Consider the following 25,937-nt stretch of genomic DNA (forward strand, 5'->3'; position numbering starts at 1 on the left):
GGAAGGAAGAGGGTGAGTGCAGAGAGTGCAGAGATTACACAGATTGCATGGAGGATCGAAGGATTATAAGTTAAAAGAATAATGCAGGAAGTGCAGATATCCTACCCACCGGCAGGGAGAATGTTTAAGCCATCGACCGAGTCGCCGTGTATCCCCGACGCTTGCAATTAGCCCGCGCGTGATTGGCCGGCGGCGGCTGAGTCATCCGCGTGGCCGGCAAACCCGAGGTAACCCTCAGGCAGAGACTGGCAGCTCCCAAAGCGACAAAACACATCGTCGCCTCCCCTTTGGACCTTCATCTCTCTGCCTCAATTGCCGCTGGCTGGCTGCCTTTTGTCCCCTCTCCATTCCGGCGTCTGCTCCTCCACTCCACTCTCCTCTCCTGCTTCTCTCTTTCTTGCGGCTCTTACCCGCCCCGAATTACTCTCTCCCTTTCCGACCCTTGATTTCCTGCGCCAGCCTTTTCGATCCACAAAAGCCACCATGGCCGCTCTTCGCTCGACCTCGCGCCTCGTCGCATCCTCGCGGCCTCTGTTCCGCCCCTCCGTCTTCGCTCGCTCCTACGCGACCGTCGACCCCGTCGCCCAGGCCGGCTATGCCAGCAGCAAGACCGTTCCCGAGACCAAGACCTCGACCGACCAGGATCCCAACATGTCCGAGAGCCCTCGCGTCAAGAAGTTCCACATCTACCGCTGGAACCCCGACAAGCCCACCGAGAAGCCGTCCATGCAGTCCTACCAGCTGGATCTGAACAAGACCGGGCCCATGATGCTCGACGCGCTCATCCGGATAAAGAACGAGATGGACCCCACCCTGACTTTCCGGAGGTCTTGCCGAGAGGGTATCTGCGGTAGCTGTGCGATGAACATTGACGGTGTCAACACCCTGGCTTGCTTGTGTATGTGAATCCCGAATGACTGGTGGCGACAGAACGGTGGCGCTAATGAAAACAGGCCGTATCCCGACCGACACGGGGAAGGAGTCTCGCATCTACCCGCTGCCTCACACCTACGTCGTCAAGGACCTGGTTCCCGACCTGACGTATTTCTACAAGCAGTACAAGTCCATCAAGCCGTACCTGCAGCGTGAGACCAAGACCGAGGACGTAAGTCGGCCCCTTACTTCGCCCCTAGGCTGTGTGGCGAACGGACGAATATTAACAACATCCAGGGCCTGGAGCACCGCCAAAGTCCCGAGGACCGCAAGAAGCTGGACGGTCTCTACGAATGTATCCTCTGCGCCTGCTGCTCGACCTCCTGCCCCTCGTACTGGTGGAACAGCGAGGAGTACCTGGGCCCCGCCATCCTGCTGCAGTCCTACCGCTGGCTGGCCGATTCGCGTGACGAGAAGACCGCCGAGCGCAAGGCCGCGCTGGACAACAGCATGAGCGTGTACCGATGCCACACCATTCTCAACTGCTCGCGAACCTGCCCCAAGGGTCTGAACCCGGCCCGGGCGATTGCGGAGATTAAGAAGATGATGGCCGCTCACTAAGATGGGGTAGAAAAGGGAAAAAAGACTTGTGTTTATATTTTGTGATATTCTTTGCATCCTTCTTTTCTTTTTTTCATTCTCCTTTTTTTTACTTATTTTTTGATGTTTTGGTCGCTATCTAGCTTTTCTTTGCGTCCTATTCCCTCGGACTGTGGGGTTTTCATGTCGGATGTTTCATTAGGTGTAAATTGTGAATATTCATATAAGACTATTTCCTAAGATAATATTGTATACGAAGTTCTGGTAGAGTTGTAGGTGAATAGGTGAATAGCTGGAAGACTTGGTGTGAATGACAGCATACCCACTTGCAAGCGAATGAGAACCGTTTGATTGATGCTGATATTCGCATTCACTGAGTACTTTTCATTCATTGTGTTAACAATCCCTAGTGACAACCAGATGACATCTCAATTGGGGTTGTGGTTTAGTGGTATAATGTTCGTTTTGCATACGAAAGGTCAGGGGTTCGATTCCCTTCAACTCCATTGGTTTCCTTTTTTCTCTTTCTATTTTTGCTTCCGCTGTAGACAGGCTGTTTTGTCTTCCTACTTCTTCTTTCTTTTTTTCTTCTTTTTTTTTTCTTTTCTTCATTTTTTCCAGCTGTTTCCAGCTTCATAAGTAGCTGGTATTTCTTGATTTTTGATTCCTTTGCTTAACGTAGGCAGATCTTGCTGCTGTTGGTTGTTTCGGTGATATATATTTACAACACTAGATTACTATGGAGTTTATTCTATTCTCTGCACCAATGCTCTCGTACTTATTTCTTAGCAATGGAATATTCCGCTGTATAGTACTCCATAATACGCATGAATATGTCTTAAGTGCATCTTATTCAGACCATTTATATACAATTCCCCTAAGGTCATCCAATTCTCACCACAACAACCATACTCATGCGCCCACCACCACAAACCACAAAAGAACACAAAATCAAGGATACCTCCCCGACGACTTCAACATATCCATACACCTCTCCACCGCCTTCTGCATCTCATCCGTCGCCTCCTCCAACAGCGCCGTCAGCGGCACCCTCCCCGCCTTCTCCCTCTGCACCCTCACATACTCATTATTCAACACCTTATTGATATTCACCTTCGACACTCCACACTCAATGCACTTCGCAAAAATCTCCTCCGTGAACGGATCCGCCCCATGCAACACCAGCCTCACCTCCTTCCCCACCTCCCCAAATATCCCCCTCAACCGTTCATACTCCAACTGGATCCCCCGCGGCCCATACTCCCCATGCACATTCCCAAACGCCGGCGCCAACCAATCGATCCCCGTCGCAACAAACTCCCTACTCTCCTCCCTCGTCGTCAACAGCCCCTCCAGCTCCGCCGTGTCCGCCACCCCGTCCTCCCCGCCCTCGATCCGCCCGGGCTCGGCCTCCGTCGCGATCCCGCGCTCATTGCAGTAGCGCACCAGCTCGCGCGTCAGCGCCAGGTTCTCCGCCTTCTCGTAGTGCGACATGTCCACCATGATGCTGTCGAAGCCGCCCAGGTCGGCCGCGCGCCGGATCATCTCGGGTGTCTGCGCGTGGTCCATGTGTACGGTTATCGGGACGGTGGCGTTGCGTGCGGCTTCGGCCGCGGCGTGCACCAGGAGCCCCGACGCGTAGGTCACCGCCCACGGGAAGAGGAGGATCATGGCCGGGGAGCGCTTGTCTTCGGCGGCGCGGACGGTCGCCAGGATTCCTTCCACGTTGTAGCAGCACATCGCGGGGATGCCGTAGTGGTGGGAGGCGGCGTGGTCGAGGAGGGTGGTGGCGCGGTTGGTGATGGGCATTTTGGTGGGTATGTCGGGGTTGTTTTGGTAGGGGGTGGTTTTTGGGAGGAGGAGAGGTTGGTGAGAGAGGGAGTGAGGGAGTTAGGTGGTGCAGGGTTATATATTCAGGTTTGTTCCCCTCTTCTGGGCTTTGATAGATGGATTATGGACGGAGGGTCTGCGATCGGCGGGTTGGCCGAGTCGGAGTTGTTCCGATTGACGTCAGTCAGGATCCGGGGTAAACAACTCATTGAGCGGAGATGGATCTACAATCTGGAGGGTTTTCGGGATACTGTGCAGCGTTATAATAGCTGACCGGGCTTTCTAGTTTATTCCGAACCCCTTTGAAATGGAAGCCTCCGGAAAACAGAACCCCCGCTCCACCCCTCACTGCATATCAGCAAAACTCGTATACTCCAACGCCAACGCAACCGGCAAAGAATCCCTACAGAACGCCCCATCCCCGGTCGCTATACCCATCTCTAGTTTCTTCTTCTCTCCTTCGAGGTGAAGCTTATATCCCTCTTTCCCTGTCCCCACCCCAGCACTAGAGCTGGCAGTCCCAGTATTAGCACTAACAGCCCCCCTCAAAACATCAACCTCCATCCGATACCTCGCCTCCCTGAACAGATCCAAAAAGGTAAGATAGGCCGGATGCTCACGCATCTCTTTCCGAAGAAGAATCATCACCGATGTTCGCAGCAGACACGCGTCGTTGATCGCTGTGAGACCGACGTCGGGGCGATGATGCCAGAGTTGGCGCTGTTGCTTCTCAGTCCGAGGTTCAGTCTCACCCTGAGTCTCAGATGACGGTAACGACGAAGACATAACATCATACTCGAGACGGAACGAAGTGTGGAAGATCTCAACAAGCCAGGAGAGGAGCGTTAAGTCGCCGGACTCATGGGGGGTGGGAGGGCGACGGAGGGTTTGTTGGGCGGTTTTGAGGAGGGGGTTTTCTGTTGGAAGGGAGTGGATGGTGGATTTTATGCACTGAATAGATGGTTAAATTAGTGTTAGTTGAAGGGCTATGGAGAAGAGGGAGGGATAGAAATGGAGAAAAGCACATACTTCTTGAAGTCGAGTGATGGATGCAGTTGGTGTTCCTTTTGCTGCGAGATCGTCGGTCAGTTTGGCCAGGAGGTGGTTGAGGACTTTGGAGTCGGTCATTATTTGTTTATGTCTGGGCCCGTGAGTCTGCTATCGTGAGCTGGAGCGATCTGATAGAATACATCAGATGAATAGCCCATTCAAAATCGATCTTAATAAAGAGGGAAAAACGACACTGTAGCTAATATCGCATCAATTCTCCCACAGCCTACTAACTGAATACGTCACTTCACGCACCTTGTGTATCCAGTAAATGCCAGCATAGATGAGCAAATCTCAGCGAAACGGGAAACACAGACATATGTAAGGCATAGAGTATGTACGTAGCTTGGAATAGGGAACTGGAATCTGCAGGCGCAACGATTTAGAAGTGACCGACAGTCTGACGACATGCAAGATTGGAAAGATAGATGTGCCGGACTTTACATACAGAAAGCGATCTGACGAGATATGAGAGGAACGGAATACCTTCTCTATCTGTAAGGTATGTTGAGATCGAATTTACTCGGAATAATTACCTTGGACAAACCTGGAATGCGCAAGTGATCCTGGAAATACATAGACGGATGCAAGTGCGTTGTTACCCCTTGCGTGTACGTAGATTTGGTCATTCGGCAAGCCGTTGACATCAGCTTGAGATTACTATCTCAATTAATATTTATGCATTTTTGTGACACTGAGTTATGCATAATGCTCCAGAATGGGCAAGATGATTCTTGCATGATGCTATGAGTTCTACGTTACGTCCGATTGAGCTCTTGGATTGCCGAAAACGAACAGTAAAAGACTACTGACATGATTATATTCCAGCAGATCTTGCGTCGCTTTTTATCGAGCGCAGCTCCTCGTTAAATGACAGCATTAAGGCTAGGTTCCCTGCTCCAAGGAGAGCTCGATGAATCGTATACTCCCCAGACTACGTGTGTTCTCCCCTACCTCATCCCAGACGATGACATCATCGCTATTATGGATAGAAAAGCGTACTAGATCAGCGAGACCATTTATCAAAGCCGGAAAGTCTTAGGTCAATTAGAAAAATAAAGTCACACGAGCTATAACAGTACGGAGATAAGAAAGAATCTATTTTCTGCAATCAAAACCACCATGACAGACACATACTCGAGGAGATGAGTGTAGAGGACTCTAGCGATGCCATCGAGGAAACGATTACGGTACAGAAATAACATGAGCTGCCTAGCATTCTACTCTTCCAAGACCGCATAGATACAGCCCTAGAGCAAGCAGAGACAAAAAACAATACAAAGTCACCTGGCAATTCCCATCCCAAACACACCCGCATAGCCCTAGTACTGAGAAAATCCAACAATCAATGTAAAGCCCAGCACCTGCTCTCTCCTCCCCACTTTCTCAGAAACAAGCACCGTGTGAACCAACCTCCTGGCGTTGCAGAGCTCCAGAATGATGTCGTAGGGATGGAGAGGGATATTTAGGAAAGGAGGCGATGAAGGGGATGATGTTTTTGATTCGCAACCAAGAGGGAAGGCAAATCCATTGGATCACCGCTTCAAGGATACCAGCATACATGCAGCTATCCGTCCTCCGGAAGATTCAGACCAGACGGAATTGTTTCCAGATGCCACAGCATGTCATGCATGTCGCCGTGTCGGGACTCCCAACGAAGGAATCAAGGCAGCGCATTGTCAGGATGATAGTCTTTGGCGAATAGAGGCGTAGATACAAGCTCCGCTAAGCAAGGAAGAAATAACCCAGTTCCGCAGCGTTTCAAAGACCCGTATTTCTTCACTCCATCGAGCCGTTACTATTTTCAGTCTGAGGCAGAGAAGGTCTAACCAGAGAAAACACCAGAAGTAAAGGATCAGTAAAATGCATTCTCATCAATCTCATCGATACATCGCAAAATCAAATCCAAAAGAACAAATTAACCCTCATACCCATAAGCCCTAATCACACTCGTACTGGCCTCGCCCCCAAACCCAGCCCTCTTCGCCACCAGCAACATGTTCAACGCCGCATTCGCCAAATGCAGCGGCACGTACAGATCCCTCGCCTTCTGCACCACATTCTCCAGCCTGCCAATAGCCTCGTCCACTGTCTGCGACCCCCCGGGTGCCTGGGCCCCGATCTTCCCCTCGATCATCTCCAATCCGCGGCCGACAAACACTTTGCTGGCGCCCGCAGCGTCGCTGACCAATCGGTAGAACTGCGCCATGTCGACGTTTAGGTATCGCGCGAGGGAGACGGCTTCTGCGGCCGCGACCAGGTTGATGCCCAGCATAAGGTCAAGTACGAGTTGCAGGGATTCGGTCGTTTGCGGTTGCCCGGTGGCCTGCACGTCAGCAATGGGCGAGGCGTAGTATTGGCGCACCATGGCGGAGTCGTCTTTGGGGCGGTAGCCGTGTAACAAGGCGGCGAGGTATGTTTGTTCGGCGGTGGAGCAGAGAGGCGTGGGGAAGTTGTGCTGGCGGGCTTGCGAGGTGATGATGCCCTAGATGCCGCAGGTCATTGGTTAGTGTGATGTGTTGTCATTTCAAACGAGGTCAGACGGAGGGCAACGTACGACATCCTTCAGGATAATGGTCAGCGCACTAGCACCCGGGTTCCAGTCTTCGTCGACCATCCGCGGAAACCGGTTCTCATGCATCCATGTCCAAGCCTCGGACGACATGATCCGACTGGCTGTATCGCGGGCCTCCAGGCCCAGATGGGCCGCGAGACCTTGGGCCTCGCTGGCGCCGAGGATGTGAATGGCTGCGAGGATCTGATGCACCATCTTCATGTTGCTGCCGGCACCCACGCCCCCCGGGACCAGGTAGAGTTTGCTCTCGGCGGAGAGAGTCTGGAGAAGGTCTCGACCGCTCTGGAGCGCCTCGTCCGACCCCCCGGCCATGATGGAGAGGGTTCCGTCGGCGGCGCGTTTGGCGCCACCCGAGACGGGACAGTCGATGAAGTGGATATCCGACCGGCCGCGGGTCTGGAGCTCCGCGGCGACGGATTGGGCGTAGGATGCAGCGACGGTGGAGCAGAGCAGGAGAGTGGCGTTCTGAGGGAGGTCTGTTGTTGGGCTGTCAGTTGGTACTCCGTAGAAGGGAGGATGATTGGCGAGGTCTTACGCTGCACAATGCCATCATCGGCAAACAGAACGGACTGCACTTGCGGCGCGGAGGCAACCATACAGACGTAGAACGACTTCCCCTCAGCGGACTCCTGCAGCGACGCGGCGGGGATGCCTCCGGCCGTTTGGAAGCGTTGCACAGAGGCCGGGAAGACGTCGAATCCGTGGACGGCGTAGCCTTGCGAGACGAGGTGGGTGGCCATGCCGAAGCCCATGGCTCCAAGGCCGACGAATCCAATGGCGGGCTTTGACATTTTGATCTTGTTATTGTGTGGTTTGTGTTTGTGTTACTTTGGCAGCGTTGGGGTTGCGATGGCGGTTAATATAGGAAGCCTTGGAGGATCGCCGAGAAGTCCGAGAGTGGGATGCCTCGGAGGTGCTCCGATCTGGGATCTGCCCTGGCATCTACTCCGGATGACGATCAACTTAAATACACTCGTCGAGGGCCTGTTTTGGATGTTTCTTCTTTTTCCTGTGCCTTCGCCGTTTCCTTTGTTTTCGTACCTATTTCGTATATACTATATCTCCCCATTCTCTCTATATAGAATTCTTCATTCTTCATTGATCTCACCTACTTGTCTTCATCCGAAGTTGCCTTGGGCACTGTCCAGTTTGACTTTGAAAGGCAATGCCCTTCGCCTTTAATTGGAGTCCATGTTCCATCCGACGTTAATAGGAGGCTTTGCCCAATAGCCTCGTTCCAAGACCCTGTTCAACTAGACAACACAGCTCCTGGATTCGTTGTTCACAGGCATACAACATTGAATATTGCAGCCAGAATCAACATAGTAGCTTTCTCCTCAAACTGCAGTTTTGTACGGATCTCGAGAAAGTCTTAGTTGCTCCTCTGCAAACCTAAGTTGGCGACGCAGAAAGCTCATACATATTGCGAACCACCTTGGGAATTTGAGTTTTCATCCTGACTTTCCATGCCACGAATAGAGCTGACTGAATACATTGATACCAGAATATCAGTGGAGAATGAAGAGGTGGACATAATCAGTATGTCATGCTACATACATTGCGTACGTCACAGGACCCTTTCATCATGCACTACTAACACCACGCCAGAGTCCCGGCAGCAAGAGTTTCCAAACGGTCGCAAGGACCAACACTCGCATTTGAATCTCGACGATGAACCGAACTTATCCATGGGACAACGCGGGGTCTGCATTCCAGAGCCCGTCCGGACAATCAACTCCGCTGTCTGAAGCCTGTGCCAGGGAGTCCCAGGACGCAATCTGCACACACTCGATTGCTCCGGGACCCACAGTCTGCCTCCACGTACAACAGACGACCTGCATTATCGGACGCGGATGTATAAACACCCCAGGAGCGACATGGGGTTTGTAATCCGGTATGTGGTTATCGACAACAGACCTTGTCCTGTTCAAGCGTTCTGTGCCGCCGGGACAACTACCGCCCTGTAGCCAGAGCCATGAATGAGGCAAACCGATCCCGACTCTAGCGCAAGGCATCATTACGGTATCGCGGCGCGAGTTGCGTCTGTGTGATTGATGATCCAATTGGTCCTAGCCGGCCATTCGGGTGGTATGTTCGAGAGGCAGCATCGGATGGTTTGACGCTTGGGGGCCTCACATCGGCTTTACGGGCAACCTGAACAGTCTGAAGTTGCCACAAGGCGAGCACATGCTGCCATGTATATTATCGGTCATTGGAAAGGACTGCATCAAAAGAAGGGTTGTCCAAAGATCAGCTACCTTAAACACCTGTGCGAATATATCCAGGACACGCATTGCAGACGGTACAAGCTAGACCCACTCAATGGCACCATCGACCCGATTGATTTATGTCGGCCTGGTTGCTCAATGAACCGGAGAGAGGAAGTCCAATTCATCGACTCTTTGTCCTGGGGTCGTCAGTTCCCCAAGCCTCCGATGTGCTTTTGTATCTCTGGAAGTGCATCGGCATGCATAGGCTTGAAAGTGGACAGAGTGATAGGCGTCAAGATGAATTACCAACGACCGACCCGAATATATCAGGAAAGAACCCGGTCTCCGACGCCTGTTCAATATCAGTGGAGCGAAATCTTGCCCTACCCAGTTTTCCTGAGGCGTACATTAGACGCCGAAGATGCGTGGAAGGTTTGTCTCAGACAGGCAGTCTTGGGTCAGAGATTGAGACCGACGGCATATGAAGTCGAACTCTCAATGCCCACAAAGCTGATTGCCAATGGATCCAAGTGACCGAGCGTCGTGTGGTACATATCGCGAGATCAGTAAATCTAATATTCAGGACCACAGCCTTCTAACACATTCATTCATTCTCGGATTGCCCGATAGGTTGATTTCGGCACCACCACTGGAGAATCGAGGAGTTCATTTCGTGGACATTGGACGATGTGATCCTAGAATGGAGGTTCACGCTGGGAAATGCTGTGTTGGGAGGCTCAGTCGCCCCTTTTCTCGCGCAACATGCTAGAGCCACGATCTGTCAGCAACGGCAAAGTGCAATTATGAGCTGCCGCGGGATTTCGATCACACAATGTTCTCTGTGTCAAACACCTCTCCAGCAAGCATTTAGCCGTGTTGAAATGGTGCTGGCGTACTGGTTCCTATCCGCGACGCCCTGTACGTCGTCCCCAGCAGACCCGGAGGCGTTTATGCGGCTGACTGAAACTACGGCGTGGCAGAATAATCCCCCATGACGCTTCAAACCCCGGCATCGAGCTGAACAGTATGATGCTCGTTGGTTTATCGCGTTGGCGCGAGGTTCAGAAGATCATTACTGGCCTGGGTATCGAACCTGAAAGCGGCAACCCGCGCAAGTTGGTAATCCTGTCGCAATATCCGACAATGGCGGTTATTGTTTATCTCGTTAGTTCCCAGAAGCCCTGTTCCTGTGTTCGGCAGCCGCTCTAACGTGCTCAGGCGATCCGTAAATGCTATCCCAATCACCATCCTTACCTCGCGCGAACTGCTTCTATTGTCGATTTTGCCATGCAAGCTGCACCCCAAAAAACCCCATGCAACCGATTTGGATCCCTGCTAATCCTCCCAAATCCATCAGCTATCCGCCATTAGGCTCCATGGAAACTTCTCGCCACAACAATGGGAGACAGAAACCCATACACTTCGAACATACATACAATGCTTTCAACCTGAGCGCGGAGGTCTGGTTTCAGCAAGGCGAGATTCAACTGCAGAGCTTTTCGAAAGGCGACATCGTGATTCGCTTCAACCCAGGGAAGGTCCATCCAAGGGGACAGCGACTGCGTTCCTCGAGAACATGAGCGAAGCCAAGTTTGATCGCGCCAATAAGGACAAGGCGCTGCAGAAGTGGAGATCAAGCCCTCTGGTCAAGTGCATCCGGCTCTATTGGTATTTGAAGACTGTTCATCGCCGACAGCAGCGCTCTGGGAATCATCCGAAGCATCCGCTGCGTTATCCACCTCGGCACTCGTGGTCGCTGCTCGAATCCTTCACCACACAGGTCGAACGAGGTCATTGATATTGGTAGTGATGACGAAGGCGGTTAGCTGCGTACGAAAAGGAAATTAGAACCGAAGGATACTATTATGGGTTTGAATAGTCACGGCGGTCTGCGCGGCGAGACTATTCTCATCCGTCCCTTTGGTCACCGACTATAAACGCGTCGCAGGATCGTGGCCCTGCGATTACCCGAATGTCTTGATATGAGAAATCGAAGGTTTCAATGACACTGGGCTTTGTCTCGAACATCGTCTGTTCTCGTCTTCATTCTATTCATCGTCGTCTTTCTTTCACCTCCAATTGCCCATCGTCCTGTCAACATGGCGTCACTCGCCGAATTGAGAGACGACCCCTATTTTGCTTCTTACTATAAACCTGGCTCTGCTATTGGGTCCTATTTCATCGCGAACAATCCCGAACATTACCATGGGACGGGAAAGAACAGTCGGCATGAAATTCACCGACTATCGACTTCAAGCCCGGGCTTTCGACTAGTACGGTCGTCCTCATCCAGGGTATCATGCTCCAAAACACGACATGTTTGAAATCGATGAATATCTGAAACCGAGGATGACCTAGTCTAGAGAAGACTGGGTAAAAGCAATCCATATCCGGTCTACCATTCATTCTGCCGAATAATCTCATCCAGGGGAACATGGCTTAGCACACGGTGCTGGACGATCAAAAGGACTTAGTCTGCTGGGCTAGACGGTGCGAAATCAGCGGTCCAGAGTCCCGATCGTCCTGCTGACTCTTTGCTGCCGCCGGTGCACGAGGCCAGATGTCTTCTCATCGGAGTCGTCTCTAGCCATGGGTCGAATATCAAACGCCAGGGCCCTGGTTGTCCTGGAAGCTTCTTTCCGTCACCCGTGGCTCTGGCGATCTCGGCTAGCTACACTGGAACCAGATATAGGCTTGCTTTCTTGATTGTGATGAGAGAAATGAAGGTTACCGAAATCGATAGGCTGTCATAATCTTAGCTCGCGTGTTTGTAAGCTCTGGGTGACGCGGTCAAAAACACACGCGCCAGATTGGCGGGAAACCAAAATACGTCGCTGAGCAGCACGATTCAATGCTTTTCGAAAGACAAAACGACCAATGGCTATGCTGTACCAGAAATCCTGCGATGCTCCCGTGTGCCTATATCTCGAAAATGAAAGAGTGGATTGAGGTCCGGGTTGGCTGGAGATCCTCAAGGCCTCCTTTCAGCCTGACAGCTCACACACGCCTGGCGCAGAATCTTCCTATCAATGATGTGTTCTCGGCAAATCAAACTCACCAGCCAAGAATACGTCCTCGATGTTCTTATTGCTCAGACGCTGGTATTATATCCTCCGTTCTTGTTGGCAAGCTTGCACGCAATCTAAAGCCAAGTCCACTGGACCCACATATCACCAATGGGAACCCAAGTCCTGAATTTCTACAGGGCGTTGTCAAGCCTGTCCACCTGGAACAAACACACCTCAGACCTCTTAATAGGTTGTCTTGTTGCTCCTGGAGAGCAGCACATGCACTTGTACTCCGCAAAAGCGAGCTGGTCATGCATGGCCATAGGGCTGAAAGGTACTACTGGTTGGGGGGCTATGAGCCATATGCGCAGGCAATAATCAATTTAACTGCTCATTGCTCTGTATATTTTGCAACCATGAAATGGCTGAAGGAACACCCGGCTGACATATGAGCTTCGGCATACAGTCAGACAATGGAAGAACGCCCCAGAACACTATGAGCGGTGTGGTTCTGTCATCCTGTCTGTCCTGTCAGGCAATCAGTCATAGTCTGTGATCGCAGATGTTGACATGGCTAAACACGCAGCTGGAAACACCATACAGCCGTGAGAGCTGATATCTTGTCTGAAAAGCATGAGAATATATCCAACTAACAGCATATCTTCGGACACTGAATGCCATACAATTGCGTTGACACCAGCACCGATTTCGAAATACCAGATTCCACAGCGCGCAGCGTGAACAGATGGGATTAAGGACACGATGAACACCATGGGTCGTTCGAAGTCATCAATAAATTCCCCACTGGCTGGTCGGCGAATTCGCTGTCCGATACCTTGGCTCTGCTCGCGAATCTCACGGATTTCACCAGCTATTACATTAACGAGGTTGAAGAATTCACATGTTGATTCCGCAATGTATCATCCCTCTATGAATGGCCATACATGCCATTCTCTCAGCCGAAGAACCGCGAAAGGAAGCCGCAGTCAAGTCATTCCCCCGACGTAGGCATCCAACCGGCAGTTTGAATATATCGACCGGAACGATGAGATGCGAAGGCTATTTCATCCAAATATCCGCCGACCAGCTCGTCATGAATATTTTCAAAATCTTCTGAAGCCTCCTATCGGTGAGGAGTACGAGGCCACTCCTCCGGTTCCCAGCGATCCTGGTGCCTACATAATGGATATGCCTTCCGCAGCCACGATGGTCTCTACACTGCAGAGGACGTTACGCAGATTCCTCAGTCCCAGCGACAGAAAGTTCGCCGACATACCCTATTTCCTCTACAACAGACCTTATCCCGCTAGTCACAGGTCCCAGCGTCCCAACTGCTCGTCTATATTACTCCGTTGTTTGAAAGCATAGCCTGACGGCAGAGCAGCGACATTGGTCTGTTTGTCCGTTAAATATGGCTCCACGAGCACTGAAAGGCGCCACTCCTACTCCTTTGCATCTCCTGCTTTTGATCATTTAGCCAGGCTTCGATCTCATACTCAATGAGACTTTGCAACGACAACCTGAGAGTCAACCATCTGGCGCTAATTTCCACTCACGGAACCTGTGATGCCTGCCGCATTCCCTAATCCACCTTTCCCCGTTGCGGCTCTTCCACTTGACAGATCCCTTTCTTGGAACAGGCACCGTTAATTATTCACACCGTTATACCCACGATAGAGGGCGAGAGCCTCTTATTCATGCTTCAGGTTGCAGATGATCTCGTGCATGACGGTCATGACAGATTTGCTGCTAGCGCTGCGGCGATATAATACAGATACCCCGTGGATATGTATCTCTCCCGAAAAGAACACGTCATCTATCGCAAACCCAATACCATTCTCTTACGGGCGGCTTTGTCTGTACTGAGACTTTCTTTGGTGTTGCTCATCCAACAGCGTGTCGAGGTCTCGGACGGGCTCGCGTTGCATCGCTCGGGTTGTCTGAAAAGCGAGAATTCGAGTCAGAATAGAGAATTTTTGTGGGCGGCTCTTTCACTCTGCTTTGCTCGATGTGTGTTCCGCTCTAGTTGATGCACTATGGCGAATCAGAGCCCGGAGTGTTGTCTGGGTTCCATTGGCGAGACGACTGATCTGTCTGAATCCACTTTCCTTGCAGTGGCCATAACAGACTTTCAAGCAGGAGACTGTATCCTCATTGTTGAGAGGTACTCCAACCTGAGCAATACGGGCTACTCTGGGCTGTCTTTCTACTTCCGACAATTGTACCGAGACATCTCGAAGCGTTTGCTTTTTCCGTCGAAAGCAACACGGCATCCAACAATTCTTTCACAGCCGAATTTTCAATCCCGCTGATGCTATCTACGTCCTGCGGCGACTTATCCTGCGCTGCGATGTACCTCTGCCGAGACATGGAAAATCCCAACTGTGGATAGCTGCAAGGTCGTTCAGACATGAACCTGAAGCCCGGAATACCACAACCAAGGACACTTGACGGGGGACGTAGAAGACCGAGAGAAGGGCAAGTAGCTCGGTGACTTCTACGAGCGATGCAGAGCAACTCACCAGCTCTTTCGCCATATACTTGCTTTGTTCTTCCACCCTAGCATACTCACATTATCTCATGCTCGTCACGTCCTGTCGTTTGGCAGCTCAGCCTATATACAAAGCCGACTACCCAAGGATGAAGTCACTGGGGCACGACCGAGTTAGCGATATTTGTGTTCGCATTCAAGTTCTGAAACGCAAAATATCAGTGCCGAAAGATTCATGATCCAAGGAACTGGAGAAATCGTGACATCATGCGCCACATCTGCATCGATACCGATGTACCCAAAAAGCAACATGTTTGACGATCGTTTACAAAGGACCTTGACCTGACCATATAGCCAAAATTCATCCAGAGCTATGAAACCCAACCACCGATAAGATTTCCAACTTCAAAACAGAGCCTAGCAGGCATTGGAGTGCCCATGATTACAGACATATGATTCCAGACATTCTCAATGGATCGTCATGTAATCTGTCCAGGCTTATTGGATGCCTGGGCTTTGCATCTCTAGACGCATTGATCTCTGACGCTATGTTGAGTGTCGCAAGGCTATCCGACTCGTTGGTCAATTACACATGAAACAAACTGCTACAACCTCGATGATGCAAGAATCAACCTCATTTTGGCACATGAGGTGGTCACTAACTCCCGAAATGAACCCGAGGTCCGGTTTCCACGGTCCCATTCGATTTGATCCCATTCCGTCTGTCACTGTCTTTCCATGAGTATCAGAACCAGAAGCCGAGAGCAGATAGGAATCATGGACCCTTCCCTCATCTCACACGGTATCTGGATGACCCTTATCCTTCGAGGAGGTATTGGGACTTGGCCTCATTCCGACAACGAAACCCCTTACGGAAAGTGTCAATCAAGCGACGTTTACCGGTAAAATGCCTGCTTGCTTTGCGCATTTGAATTTCCTGCGTGACGGATTCTGCATATGAATCAAACGTCTTTTCCATTGGCTCGATGCCAGCTCTCATGTCTCGACACACTGCCAATTCGGTTCTGTGCTGGAATGCAACACCTGCGACTGGTCATCTGTGGTCGGCGAAATGCCAGCCCATGTTTGTCATCGCAGTCGCATGTGGACTACTGGGAGTTTCTCTGGTTATCGTTCGGAGACCTGATCTGCTGCGGATCAGCTACTTCCTGAACTATATCCCGCGCGTTTCATACCGACGACGAAAACCCGTACGGATTTGTCAGTGATACAACGGTATCCAGTACAGTGCCTGCCTGCCTGCTGCCTGCCTTCCTTGGCCATTCGCCTGGTCTGCTTGGTCCATTCTGCGTATTGACACGATGCGCTATCCACTGGAATGTCACCTTTGTCATCATAGTCGCGCGGGGCTTGTATGCGGTCGCTTTTGATATCGTTTATATACCCGAGCTGTTGCAGATTACCCACTTCCTAAGTCATGCAAACTTATACCGGCATCGGCTGATCGTCGGGATAGGTTATGAGCCCGGAGCTCATGCGTTAGGAGCCCAGTTTATTTCTACATGATTGACTAAATGCGATGACCGCCATGTTCGATGGCGAGACGACTAAGAAAGCCACAAACAGGAAAACCATGAAGAAAGACAGACGGCAAAAGAAAGGAAGCAGAACATTGATGTCTTCGTTAGGCTGTGCTCTTGAACGGAACACACCAGCATGAAGAGATGAGCGACGATGGGGATACCAGGTTACGCCGTCTGTGTGAGAGAAATGCTTGGCTGAGATCAGGCGTGCCTGGCTCTTGGGCTGTGAAAAGAATGGAACAGGAGGGATCAGACCCGGAATGAATGTCTCCACAGACCATCTGTTCAACGGAGACCGGTCAGAGAATAGCCCACGAGGTTGGCGTTCGGGCTATCAAGTCCAGCCACGTGTGTTAAGGCGATGCTGGATGAGAGGCTGGAAAGACTGGAAAGACTGGATTAATTTATGCAAGAAACTTCTCTGGAAGGCGGAATATTGAACGGCCAGAACACAAAATGACCAAGGACTTCGGGTCTGTGCGAGCTAGGGACCACTGGTTCTGTAAGGAAGGGTGGTCATCTATGGGCTTTTATCATACTTATCTATGTTAGTTAAGTTGAAGGGGATCGTGAGAAGTGGATCTGGTTTGATGAGTGAGGGTTCGGGGTAGGTGTGAGTCGTCAGGCATCTGGTCACGCGAATGGTTCGTTGTGAGGAACCCCGAGGTCTTTATGTGTTCAGCCCTCAATTCCTATTCCTCTGGTATAATCGACTCAGCCCAATTGAATTTTTGATTAAAGACTGAGCCCTTTCGTAGTCCACCTGTTGATTCTCAGCTCATCCATTACTTAAATTTGAAGCTTATGGACCTGGATGGGCAGTGATAGCGAAAGAAGGGAGGACTTTTTTTGCTCTCATTTATTTTCTCTGATGAAGAAGATACCGAGACTAACTAACAACAGTCATCGTCATTGGGAGATGAATCGCTGATAAGTCAAAAGAATTTGACAGGAAACGGGAGAGATAAGAATACAGAGACAGGAGGCAGCGGATATCAACTCCTTCTGAAGTCGACAATCTGTTCTCCCAAGTTCATATTGTCATTTCTCGATCGACAGTGTTTCCATCCTTTTCTGTCTTCACCTTTCTTTAGAAACCCAATCTTTCCATCACAGCATGACGAGAGGGATCGGCTTTGCCGGGCAGCCAACTTGCTTCATCTTCTCTCGTGGGGAAAGGAGGACCGAAGCAGTTTTTGTTTCCATCCGTCTAGCTTTGATCAGCAATTGTCACAGACGGTCAAGCAGTCGAAATCCCACCAGTCCCTCACTTGTATGAATAAAACCACATGTCATTGTCCTGGCAGCATAATCACCCAGTCGACAAAAACAACGTGAACAATTCGGAAAAATCTTTTCCAAACCCAGCCCCGCACCATGCGTCGAAGACACCCATACCTCTCACGCTATACCACCCGCTCTCAATTATTCCCGTGAGCCCCCCAACCCCCACCCCGCATGGTTCAGATTGCTGTAATAGCATCTACGAATGCAGACCGGGAGGCAACGTCCATGCCCTGCCTCCCGGCCCGCAATCACGTCTATATCCATCATGAACCCGCAACGTAAAGTAAAGCAGCGACCACACTGACAGCCGCACTGACAGGTGTATGGAGGGACAAAGGCACCACTGGCCAGGCTACAGGTCACAGAATCAGCACAGCCCGCTCCAAGCATCTCGAAAGTGGCTAACTCACCAGGAGGCCCCCACCGACTGATTTTCGCCAAAGCATCCGGCGTCTGCGCCCGGGACTTAATATGGCGCTTGGTGTCTGATGACGAGGTTGGTTAGTCGATTGTTTCATTTGGGTGCTGATGGTGGGGAGGTTTCATACCTTGTTGTTTTCAGCGGGTGTAAGGAACCTAATCAAGGGAATTGCAAGGATGCTTGGTGGCTGATGGGTTCCGATCGGGTAGATGGGTCGTAAAGTCGACTGAACCCATTCATTGTGGAAAATCTTGGCCGGGTGGTTACTTTTACTGAAGTCCATCATTCGTTCCTATAACGGAGGACGCGGTAACGCGATTTTCTGGGCTGGACAGGATCCTGAAGATGGATCGTGGTAGCATTGCGATGGCCTCAAAGTGGCATTGGATAAGGTTGATTGTTAGAAACTCGATGGATGGAGGAGGAGGAGGAGGAGGACAAGAAAGTTGGAAAAGAAGTGAAAGGAAAACGAAAGAGGAAGGACAACACAAAAGTGGCTGCCTGATTCTTGCCTGGTTCATGCCTTCGAGCCTGAGGCCAACACGACCAGTGCCTGGCGATCGATTTACGCAAAAGAACATCCACAGCTTCACTGTCTATTCTGCTCTGCTTTCCATTACTCCTTTCTTCTAATTAAGAATTACCGCCATTCATCCAGCCTTATTGGACCCATTCCAAGCCGCCGATCCCTCACCATTGCGGTTAGCGGGTCAGCACCTAATACTAGTGAGCATCCAAATTGCCTGCGATTCCTATCATACCCAAAATTAAACATAATTAAAACTAATATCCAGAGCCGAACAGCCAGTCCCATGACCATAAATCCTCGCAGCAGATATACCACCAGGAGAAATTCGATCGCAGAACATCCCTCGCAGATTGCCACCCAAGCGGGAGCGATCGCCGCGGCTCAACGAACATCGTGGCTTTGCTGGGGCCAATTCTCGAATTCCCCACTTCTGGGCGCAGCGGGAGAGCCTTGTGCCAGTTCCCGTACTCTGGCAGGGTTCTGGGGCTATCAGTGGATCCTAGTTCCTAGCTGTTTCGGGGGTTTGGGTCTGGTTGTGCGACGTCATGCGGTCCTGGCTGGGCTGTTATTGGAGGAGATCACGAAGTTGAAGATGAGACCCATGGGGCCAGGGATTTGGCGTGTCTGGGGCTGTGGTTGTCATAAGCGTGTTGGCGAGGTGCTTATAATAGGGGGATGGGTATAAGTAGGTCGTGTTCAGTCCAGCTTTCTTTGTTGGACTTGTTAATTTGTGCTAGAGCGTCATCATTAACCCCTTTTTATGGTCGCATCCTTGGTCTAGATCTACTCTTCCACTTGATTCCTGCCATATAAACTACCAAACAACTAAACCAACTCAACAAAGCAATCCGTTGAAATGTCTCACGACGAAAAGGTCGCCTCCGGTACGTCTCCCCGAACCCTCTTCATCCATATACCGAATCTAATGCACTCTAGCTCCTCCCCTCTACGAACAACAACCCACCCCTATCCACCCTCCAACCGCACACATGGTTCCTCCTATGGAACCTCCAGCCTGGCAACCCGGAATGCCGCACCCAAGCGGCTACAACACCTCGTCGCCACTACACACGCTCCAACGGGGTCCGGCACCAGTGGATTGTCCGATCTGTAGCCATCGGGAGATGACACGCGTGGATGTCGAGTCAGGGAATACGACGCAGTATGTACTCCTTGGTTATATTCACCACGAATGAAGAGAGTAAGCAAGGGACGGACCGCTAACGGATATAGTGGCTGGGCGGCCGTGATCTGCTGTTGCTTTTGTCTAGGATGCATCCCGTACCTAATCTCCTCGCTGAAAGATGTTAACCATCATTGCGGCAAGTGTGGTGCTATGCTGGCGACGTTCCATGCGAGTGGCAGGACCGAGGTGCATCAGAATGTGAGACAGGGATAGTTTGATGCGATAGGCTGATGGTGTATGTGCGTTTGATACCACTGATTTTATGTTTGAACAGGATAAAGGGTTGGGTGGTTTTATGATTTGTGATTAAGAAAATATGATTGTTGCACTATGAACACTGATTTTAAGTCCAAAAGTTTAGACCATATCATTAAGTGGCATTTAATTAAGACATTAAATAATACATCCAAAGAACTCAGAACGCCATCCCAACGCTCAATATACAGACCAGCAGCAAACACCAAACCCCCTACTCCTTCGCAATCGAACTCGACCTCGACCTCTTCACATACCCCTCGCCGTCCATCTCCATCAACTGCCTCGAATTACTCAATTCCACTCCGCCCATCTCCCCCGGCAACTCAACCGGAAGTCTTCTCCCAGGACGATGCACATTGGCACCGGGGTGATAGCGAGACGCAGAGTCGGAAGAAGCAACCAACGTTGTTTCCATCATTTGCGGTCCACTCGTATCGTATGAGTACCCAGATCCGGGACCAGATCCATGACCAGACCCAGGAAACTGTCCTCGAGAATCCTCATGTGCCAATTGCTCTGGTATATCAGACACACCTCCAGCAGGCTCGTCCACAGTCCCGGGATGGGATCTCCGTCTCCCCCAGAGAAAAAACACCGTCGCGAGAACAACCACCCCCGCGACACCACCGACCACGATCCCCGCAATCGCGCCTCCAGATAGCGCTCCTCCACCATCACCATCTTCACTCGCCTCCCCCGTCGGAGTTGGCGTGGCACCCGTCGCACTCGCACTAGCCCCCTTATCACTCGTCGTGGCTTCACTCGTCGTGCTCGTCTCACTCACAATCGTCGAGATCATCGTCATGGTCCCCGTAGTCTCCGTCGAAACAAACTTCCTCACCGAATCCTCGGGCATTGGATAAACATCATACGCGGACAGATTCCTCGTTGCATCCTTCCTCCACCGCGTATTCTCGCACTCCCACCCGATCATATTCTCACATTCGGCCTCGCGCCAGATGCGCAGACACCAGGGGCCCTCGGGGTCCCAGGAGAACTGGAGGTCTTTTTGGTGGTAGATGCGGACGCAGGTGGCGTTTTTGTTTTCGTGCGCGACGTTGGCGCCGGTGGAGTTGCGCCAGACGAAGGTCCATGCTTGTATTGGGGTTGAGAGCAGCAGGAGGAGGAAGGGGAGGTGTCGATATGAGAGAAGGGATGGGCGGGGGAGGGTCATTTTGAAGACGCGCTCTTGATACAGACGCTGAGGATGAGGCTGGCGCTGGCGGAGAGAAGATAGACGTCGACGTCGAGAGTGAGCTAGCACTGTCTGCGCAGCACAGAGAAACGACAGAGACCAGACCAGAAAGTGGGGAAAATCGAGCGTCGAAGATATTAAACTAGCTAGATCATATGTTTAAATCGAGTCCTGAGGTTCAGGGGGTAGGCCTCGTCTGAATCATCCCCCTGCAAGGCTGAGCATAAGACCCTCCTTCTCCGTCCCTGTCAGAACAAGCCCGTGGAACGATCGTATCAATCTCAGCATTAGCACATGCTCTACCACCAGAAAAGGAGAGGGTTGCGGCCTAAGACTCTTGATACCTGAAAATGCTTGATCCCATTGGTCTGGAAAATGGCCCGAACCTTGCCGGCAAAAAGCGAGTGGGGGATTGAATCTGATTGTTGCTCTAAATCTCTGGGCTCTGCAGGTGGAAAAGCGGTGATTGGTGGCGGAGACGGAATACGAGCAGGACGGGACTTAGCTTCTTGGTATCTTAGTCGAGTTGGGGTCTTGTTGAAGACTTTTGGGGCCGTTTCGGATTTCTCTTGGGGAGGGCTAATGCCAATGATGTGGGGATCTCGATGTTATCTCCATATTGAAGGAAAGCGGAGGGATGATTGAGATTGAATAGGTAAGTTTCTCTGCTTTCTAAAGCCTTGTTCTGATTTAGGTAGGATCGGAATTAAGATATAAACCCCTTCGAGCCTTGGAAATATGAACCAGAATCATCTAAATAGTAATATTATAATTAAGCTGCTAAGCTTAGAAATAGATGTTATTTTAAACCGTTCCTCAACAACATATACAAGAGGAATTAGAAAAAGCACGCGAGATGATATCTTTACAGCCATGACACTTCGACATATTCAAAAACCAACGAGTCTTCATGCAGCATCCAGCTTCTCATCGGGACAGGAAACTGATAGTCGAAACTATGTGCCAAATGTCCAAACTGGATGAAATACCCACCTGGTTTGAGCCTCCTTTGGACTTTCTTCAGACCTACTCAACGCAGGGGAATATTTAAGGCGCCAAGTAAGAAAGCGAAATTCCACGTAAGCAAAGAGCTTTACGGTTTATACAGCCCTGTTTCAGGTCGCGGGAAAAAAGGAATTATACGATAGTGTCGCGACTTGCATCACGATCGATGATGGTTTCATGATTTCTGGCTAGAGGCTACAGTAGGTAGAACGGAGGAGCCTGATTTCAGTATTGTTTTGATGTTGCTTTCTTGTCTACCTTTACGACTGCATATTTCTTGAACAACAACATTACAGTTATCCGGCTATGATGGCTGTCTATCAAGTAACAATACCACTGCGATTGGAGACCATTGATCATCTTTCTGTGGTGAGCTTAGCTATAAATTGCAAGAGGCTCTCTGAAATTCACTCAAGGGATCCATTAAACCAATCGCGAGGAATGCAGCGGCGTGCTAGAGTTGTAATGCTGGTCTGCCCCTTCATTCCTCTGGCCGGCGCGGATTCCTCCAGGACCTCCATACAGATTATGTCGGCCATCCATCAACGCCCTCCCTTCATCAAACTCCGTTCAATTAAACACTGTCTGACTTCAAATTATTGAACATGATTCACCAGGAGAAGGAACCCGAAACCCTAATACAAGATAAGGCCCCAGAGAGCCCTATTCAGCCGACGGAGGATGAGAAAGATGACCACGAGTATCCACCACTATGGGAGGCAATCCTGCTGACGGCCACGCTGTTTTGCAGCTTTTTCTGCTGTGCTCTGGTAAGACGATTCCCTCTATGCCCTTGTCTCATGAAGCGACTGACCAAATCAGGATCAAACTATACTGGCGACAGCTATCCCCCGAATCACCGATGAATTCCAATCCCTCGACGACATCGGCTGGTACAGCGGCTCGTTCCTGCTGACCATGTGCGCCACCAAGATGGTCTGGGGAAAGATGTACCTGTTTTATCCGGCCAAATGGGCCTTTCTGAGCGGGTTGTTTCTCTTCGAGGTCGGCTCCTTGATATGCGGCGCCGCTCCGTCGTCGGTGGCTCTGATCATCGGACGATGCATCGCAGGTATCGGCGCTTCTGGCATAGATTCCGGCGCCATCATCATCGTCCTCTATATTGCTCCGGTGCGAAAGCGCCCGATCTTCATCAGTTGTTTGGGAAGTGTGCGTGGGATCACCAGCGTTGCGGGACCACCGTGAGTAAACTACCTCCTGGCCCTTTGCACAAAAGCTGAACAATACAGACTCGGAGGTGTCTTCACTGACCACGCGACCTGGAGATGGTGCTTCTACATCAATCTCCCCTTCGGTGCCGTGACCCTCATCGGCATCTTCATCTTCCTGTCCCCTAAAACGCCCTCCATGTCGCATCTCAACTTCAGACAGAAGGCCCAGCGCATGGACATCCTCGGCACTCTCTGCTTCATCCCTGGCGTCGTCGCCCTCCTACTGGCAATCCAATGGGGCGGGTCCGACTTCGCCTGGAACAGCTGGCGCATCATCCTCCTGTTCACGCTGGCCGGCGTGCTTCTCTTCTCCTTCGGCGTCATCCAGGTCTTCTCACCCGAGGACCGCGCCACGATCCCACTCCGGGTTCTTCGCGACCGCAACATCCTCGGCGGCCTCTGGTACGTGAGCTGCCTCTTCGGCGCGCTCTTCGTAATGATCTACTACGTTAGTCCCCCTCCTCTCCCATCCCAACCCAGCCACGAACTAACGAACAACCCAACCCAGCTCCCCATCTGGTTCCAATCCATCAAAAACGTCTCCGCCACGAACTCCGGCCTCATGCTCCTCCCCACCGAGCTAGGCATGGTCATCTTCTCGCTGATCGGCGCCACCCTCGTCACCGTGACCGGCTACTACACGCCCTTCATCGTCATCTCGCCCGTACTCTTCAGCATCGGCACCGGCCTCCTCTCCACCCTCACCCCCACCTCCGGCACCGCGTCCTGGCTCGGCTACCAGATCCTCATGTCCGCGGGGGCAGGTCTGGGCGCGCAGAACGCATACATGGTTGCGCAGGTGGGGATCCCGCCGTCGGACAGCATCATGGCCATTACGATGATCTCGTTTGTGCAGCTGCTTGCGGGCGCCGTGATGCTGGCTGTCTCTGAGAGTGTGTTTCATCGATATCTGGGGGCGGAGATGGCGGGTGTGGATGGGTTAGATGGCCAGGTTGTGACTGGGGCGAGTGTGGACTGGGAGAAGGTTCCGGGGGACTTGGTTGGGGATGTGCTGTCGGGTTATAATCGGGCGATTGTCAGGACGTTCTACATTGCGGTTGTGCTTGGGGCGGTGGCGTTTTTGGGCACGGTGGTGCTGGAGTGGAAGTCTGTTAAGGCTGGGAAGGGGGAGGGGAGGTGCGTGGAGAGGGAGAGGAATGGGAGTGCCGAGGAGTTGCATACAATGGAGGGAGGGAGAGAAGAGGATTCGAAAGGGTCAGAGAGGAAGGTGTGAGCTATTGGTGACTATACAGTTGTGACAGGGACATCATGTTACGGTTATTAGGGGAAAAGAAAGACAAGGAAAAAATCGGCAAGCTATATAGATAAAACTTAGTTGTAATGCAGCACAATATAATCTGTATAAGAATACATCCAACGGACAGCCCAAACATAACTGAGCCAAGCCCTCCACATTCTCTGCCTCCCGAAGAACCATGATTCATGACGGGCAAATTAACTCATTTGGCAATAGCGCTGCAACCAGTCCTGGGCCATACTTTCGTCGCCCTAGAATTTCCCTCCCTTTATTCTGGAAAAGACTCTACTTTTTCGAATGGAAAAGAGCAATTGAGGAAGGCTCAATCACTAGATACAAAAATATGTCCTCCTCAAAAGAATCACTATAAAAACGACGCCGTGATGCAGTGATTACATAATCATATCGCGATGTATGACGTCACCATCCTGTACGAGTGAAGCTGAATTGAGACCGGGCCACCCTATCTGACCGGAGATAAATGCTAGCTATCCTGCATGTTAAGTCTGTTCAATCCTTAATATATGACCAGGCTGAGATGGATTCGAACATGTCATGATCCACTAGGACCGGCGGATATGATCGAGTGGTGACGCCAACGGGACGGGCGGATCGTTGAACCTTGTCTTTGGACTTGACGGGGTTTGTATATCTTGAGGATGTTCAGCATGAGTGAAAGAAATTTCATAGATTGATGTTGAATCGGTGGTGTTTAATTCCTTTTCTCGGTAGTAATACTATATATCTGCAGGACTATCGCCCCATTACTACATTAGCACGAAAAACTACCTGAACATTGAAGGAATCAAGAAGAAATCCCCGGCAAATCCCGTATACAAGTAACCACCGCAATAAACTTCCTCCTCCCGTGGCTGCCGCCAGATCCATGATTTCTCCCTCCCTGACAACCCGACCACCCGCCAAACCGACGTTGCATACACTCCTCTCCTGCACGTCATGGCCCTCGATTCTCGCTCTGCCCTTCCGCTGCTCCCGATCCTGGCTACAGGGTGTAGCTAAGCTAGCCTCAGCCTCGTCTTCTTCTATAATCCTCACCTGAGCTTGCTCGCCCGTGCTCGTGCTTTTCTTCCCGGCCTACTTGTTCGTTCGGTGGCCTGTTACAGCCAGCCAGTGGGCGTGCTTGAGCGAGACCGACCGACCGGTGTCAAGCTCCTTGGTTCTATACCTCGCTCTTTACCTATAGCTTGGAAGAACTAGATTTTTCGAGTTCGAAGTGAACGTGCGCCTGCCTCGCCGACAAGACGCGAGAACCCTACACGGAACTCCTTATCTTTGTATGTGCACATCACATCCACCAAGTAACCCCCTCCGAAGCTAGAAAAAGCAAGCTAACATCACCATTCATCCAGCAGACCAGCAAAATC

At 51.2% G+C, this 25,937-nt stretch overlaps 11 protein-coding genes and 1 non-coding gene across 12 annotated transcripts; 7 read left to right on the forward strand and 5 right to left on the reverse strand.

Moving 5' to 3' along the window:
* The first annotated feature begins 104 nt into the window (after nt 1-104).
* On the forward strand, nt 105-1,703 carry sdh2 (succinate dehydrogenase iron-sulfur protein subunit SDH2). Its single transcript, XM_024849210.1, has 3 exons — nt 105-898; nt 954-1,105; nt 1,171-1,703. The coding sequence occupies exons 1-3, from the start codon at nt 484-486 to the stop codon at nt 1,492-1,494; spliced, it is 891 nt and encodes a 296-aa protein (XP_024704391.1). The 5' UTR covers nt 105-483; the 3' UTR covers nt 1,495-1,703.
* A 204-nt stretch (nt 1,704-1,907) lies between these two features.
* On the forward strand, nt 1,908-1,979 carry P170DRAFT_t102. The gene has a single exon. It is a non-coding gene; the product is annotated as a tRNA-Ala (tRNA).
* Nucleotides 1,980-2,300: 321 nt separating this feature from the next.
* Nucleotides 2,301-3,459, reverse strand: P170DRAFT_436740 (class II fructose-bisphosphate aldolase). The gene has a single exon (XM_024849211.1). The coding sequence runs from the start codon at nt 3,280-3,282 to the stop codon at nt 2,425-2,427; it is 858 nt and encodes a 285-aa protein (XP_024704392.1). The 5' UTR covers nt 3,283-3,459; the 3' UTR covers nt 2,301-2,424.
* A 189-nt stretch (nt 3,460-3,648) lies between these two features.
* P170DRAFT_509722 (uncharacterized protein) lies at nt 3,649-4,431 on the reverse strand (the record flags this gene model as incomplete). The annotated part of the gene is made up of 2 exons (XM_024854703.1): nt 3,649-4,254; nt 4,333-4,431. 2 exons carry the CDS (start codon nt 4,429-4,431, stop codon nt 3,649-3,651), a joined length of 705 nt encoding a protein of 234 aa, XP_024704393.1.
* A 1,774-nt stretch (nt 4,432-6,205) lies between these two features.
* On the reverse strand, nt 6,206-7,746 carry P170DRAFT_408075 (putative dehydrogenase). The gene is made up of 3 exons (XM_024846712.1): nt 7,464-7,746; nt 6,911-7,404; nt 6,206-6,838 (listed from the first exon to the last, which is right to left on the reverse strand). The coding sequence occupies exons 1-3, from the start codon at nt 7,717-7,719 to the stop codon at nt 6,272-6,274; spliced, it is 1,317 nt and encodes a 438-aa protein (XP_024704394.1). The 5' UTR covers nt 7,720-7,746; the 3' UTR covers nt 6,206-6,271.
* Nucleotides 7,747-8,971: 1,225 nt separating this feature from the next.
* On the forward strand, nt 8,972-10,030 carry P170DRAFT_174875 (uncharacterized protein). The gene is made up of 2 exons (XM_024842630.1): nt 8,972-9,686; nt 9,769-10,030. Exon 1 carries the CDS (start codon nt 9,124-9,126, stop codon nt 9,670-9,672), a length of 549 nt encoding a protein of 182 aa, XP_024704395.1. The 5' UTR covers nt 8,972-9,123; the 3' UTR covers nt 9,673-9,686; nt 9,769-10,030.
* Nucleotides 10,031-10,223: 193 nt separating this feature from the next.
* On the forward strand, nt 10,224-11,126 carry P170DRAFT_174835 (uncharacterized protein). The gene is made up of 3 exons (XM_024842629.1): nt 10,224-10,302; nt 10,357-10,427; nt 10,496-11,126. Exons 2-3 carry the CDS (start codon nt 10,368-10,370, stop codon nt 10,934-10,936), a joined length of 501 nt encoding a protein of 166 aa, XP_024704396.1. The 5' UTR covers nt 10,224-10,302; nt 10,357-10,367; the 3' UTR covers nt 10,937-11,126.
* A 655-nt stretch (nt 11,127-11,781) lies between these two features.
* On the forward strand, nt 11,782-12,641 carry P170DRAFT_174934 (uncharacterized protein). The gene has a single exon (XM_024842633.1). It carries the CDS (start codon nt 11,990-11,992, stop codon nt 12,596-12,598), a length of 609 nt encoding a protein of 202 aa, XP_024704397.1. The 5' UTR covers nt 11,782-11,989; the 3' UTR covers nt 12,599-12,641.
* Nucleotides 12,642-13,057, reverse strand: P170DRAFT_174933 (uncharacterized protein). The gene has a single exon (XM_024842632.1). The coding sequence runs from the start codon at nt 12,917-12,919 to the stop codon at nt 12,686-12,688; it is 234 nt and encodes a 77-aa protein (XP_024704398.1). The 5' UTR covers nt 12,920-13,057; the 3' UTR covers nt 12,642-12,685.
* Nucleotides 13,058-18,832: 5,775 nt separating this feature from the next.
* Nucleotides 18,833-19,817, forward strand: P170DRAFT_408078 (LITAF-like zinc ribbon domain-containing protein; the record flags this gene model as incomplete). The annotated part of the gene is made up of 4 exons (XM_024846713.1): nt 18,833-19,103; nt 19,200-19,302; nt 19,355-19,580; nt 19,652-19,817. The coding sequence occupies exons 2-4, from the start codon at nt 19,275-19,277 to the stop codon at nt 19,815-19,817; spliced, it is 420 nt and encodes a 139-aa protein (XP_024704399.1). The 5' UTR covers nt 18,833-19,103; nt 19,200-19,274.
* Nucleotides 19,818-20,037: 220 nt separating this feature from the next.
* P170DRAFT_436742 (uncharacterized protein) lies at nt 20,038-21,126 on the reverse strand. Its single transcript, XM_024849212.1, has one exon. The coding sequence runs from the start codon at nt 21,034-21,036 to the stop codon at nt 20,074-20,076; it is 963 nt and encodes a 320-aa protein (XP_024704400.1). The 5' UTR covers nt 21,037-21,126; the 3' UTR covers nt 20,038-20,073.
* A 1,541-nt stretch (nt 21,127-22,667) lies between these two features.
* P170DRAFT_446851 (MDR family MFS transporter) lies at nt 22,668-24,734 on the forward strand (the record flags this gene model as incomplete). The annotated part of the gene is made up of 5 exons (XM_024850834.1): nt 22,668-22,832; nt 22,885-23,264; nt 23,313-23,742; nt 23,803-24,431; nt 24,662-24,734. The coding sequence occupies 5 exons, from the start codon at nt 22,668-22,670 to the stop codon at nt 24,732-24,734; spliced, it is 1,677 nt and encodes a 558-aa protein (XP_024704401.1).
* Between the last annotated feature and the right edge of the window lie 1,203 nt (nt 24,735-25,937).

This window comes from Aspergillus steynii (genome assembly GCF_002849105.1).
Source record: "Aspergillus steynii IBT 23096 chromosome Unknown P170scaffold_4, whole genome shotgun sequence".
NCBI classification, from domain to species: Eukaryota; Fungi; Ascomycota; class Eurotiomycetes; order Eurotiales; family Aspergillaceae; genus Aspergillus; species Aspergillus steynii.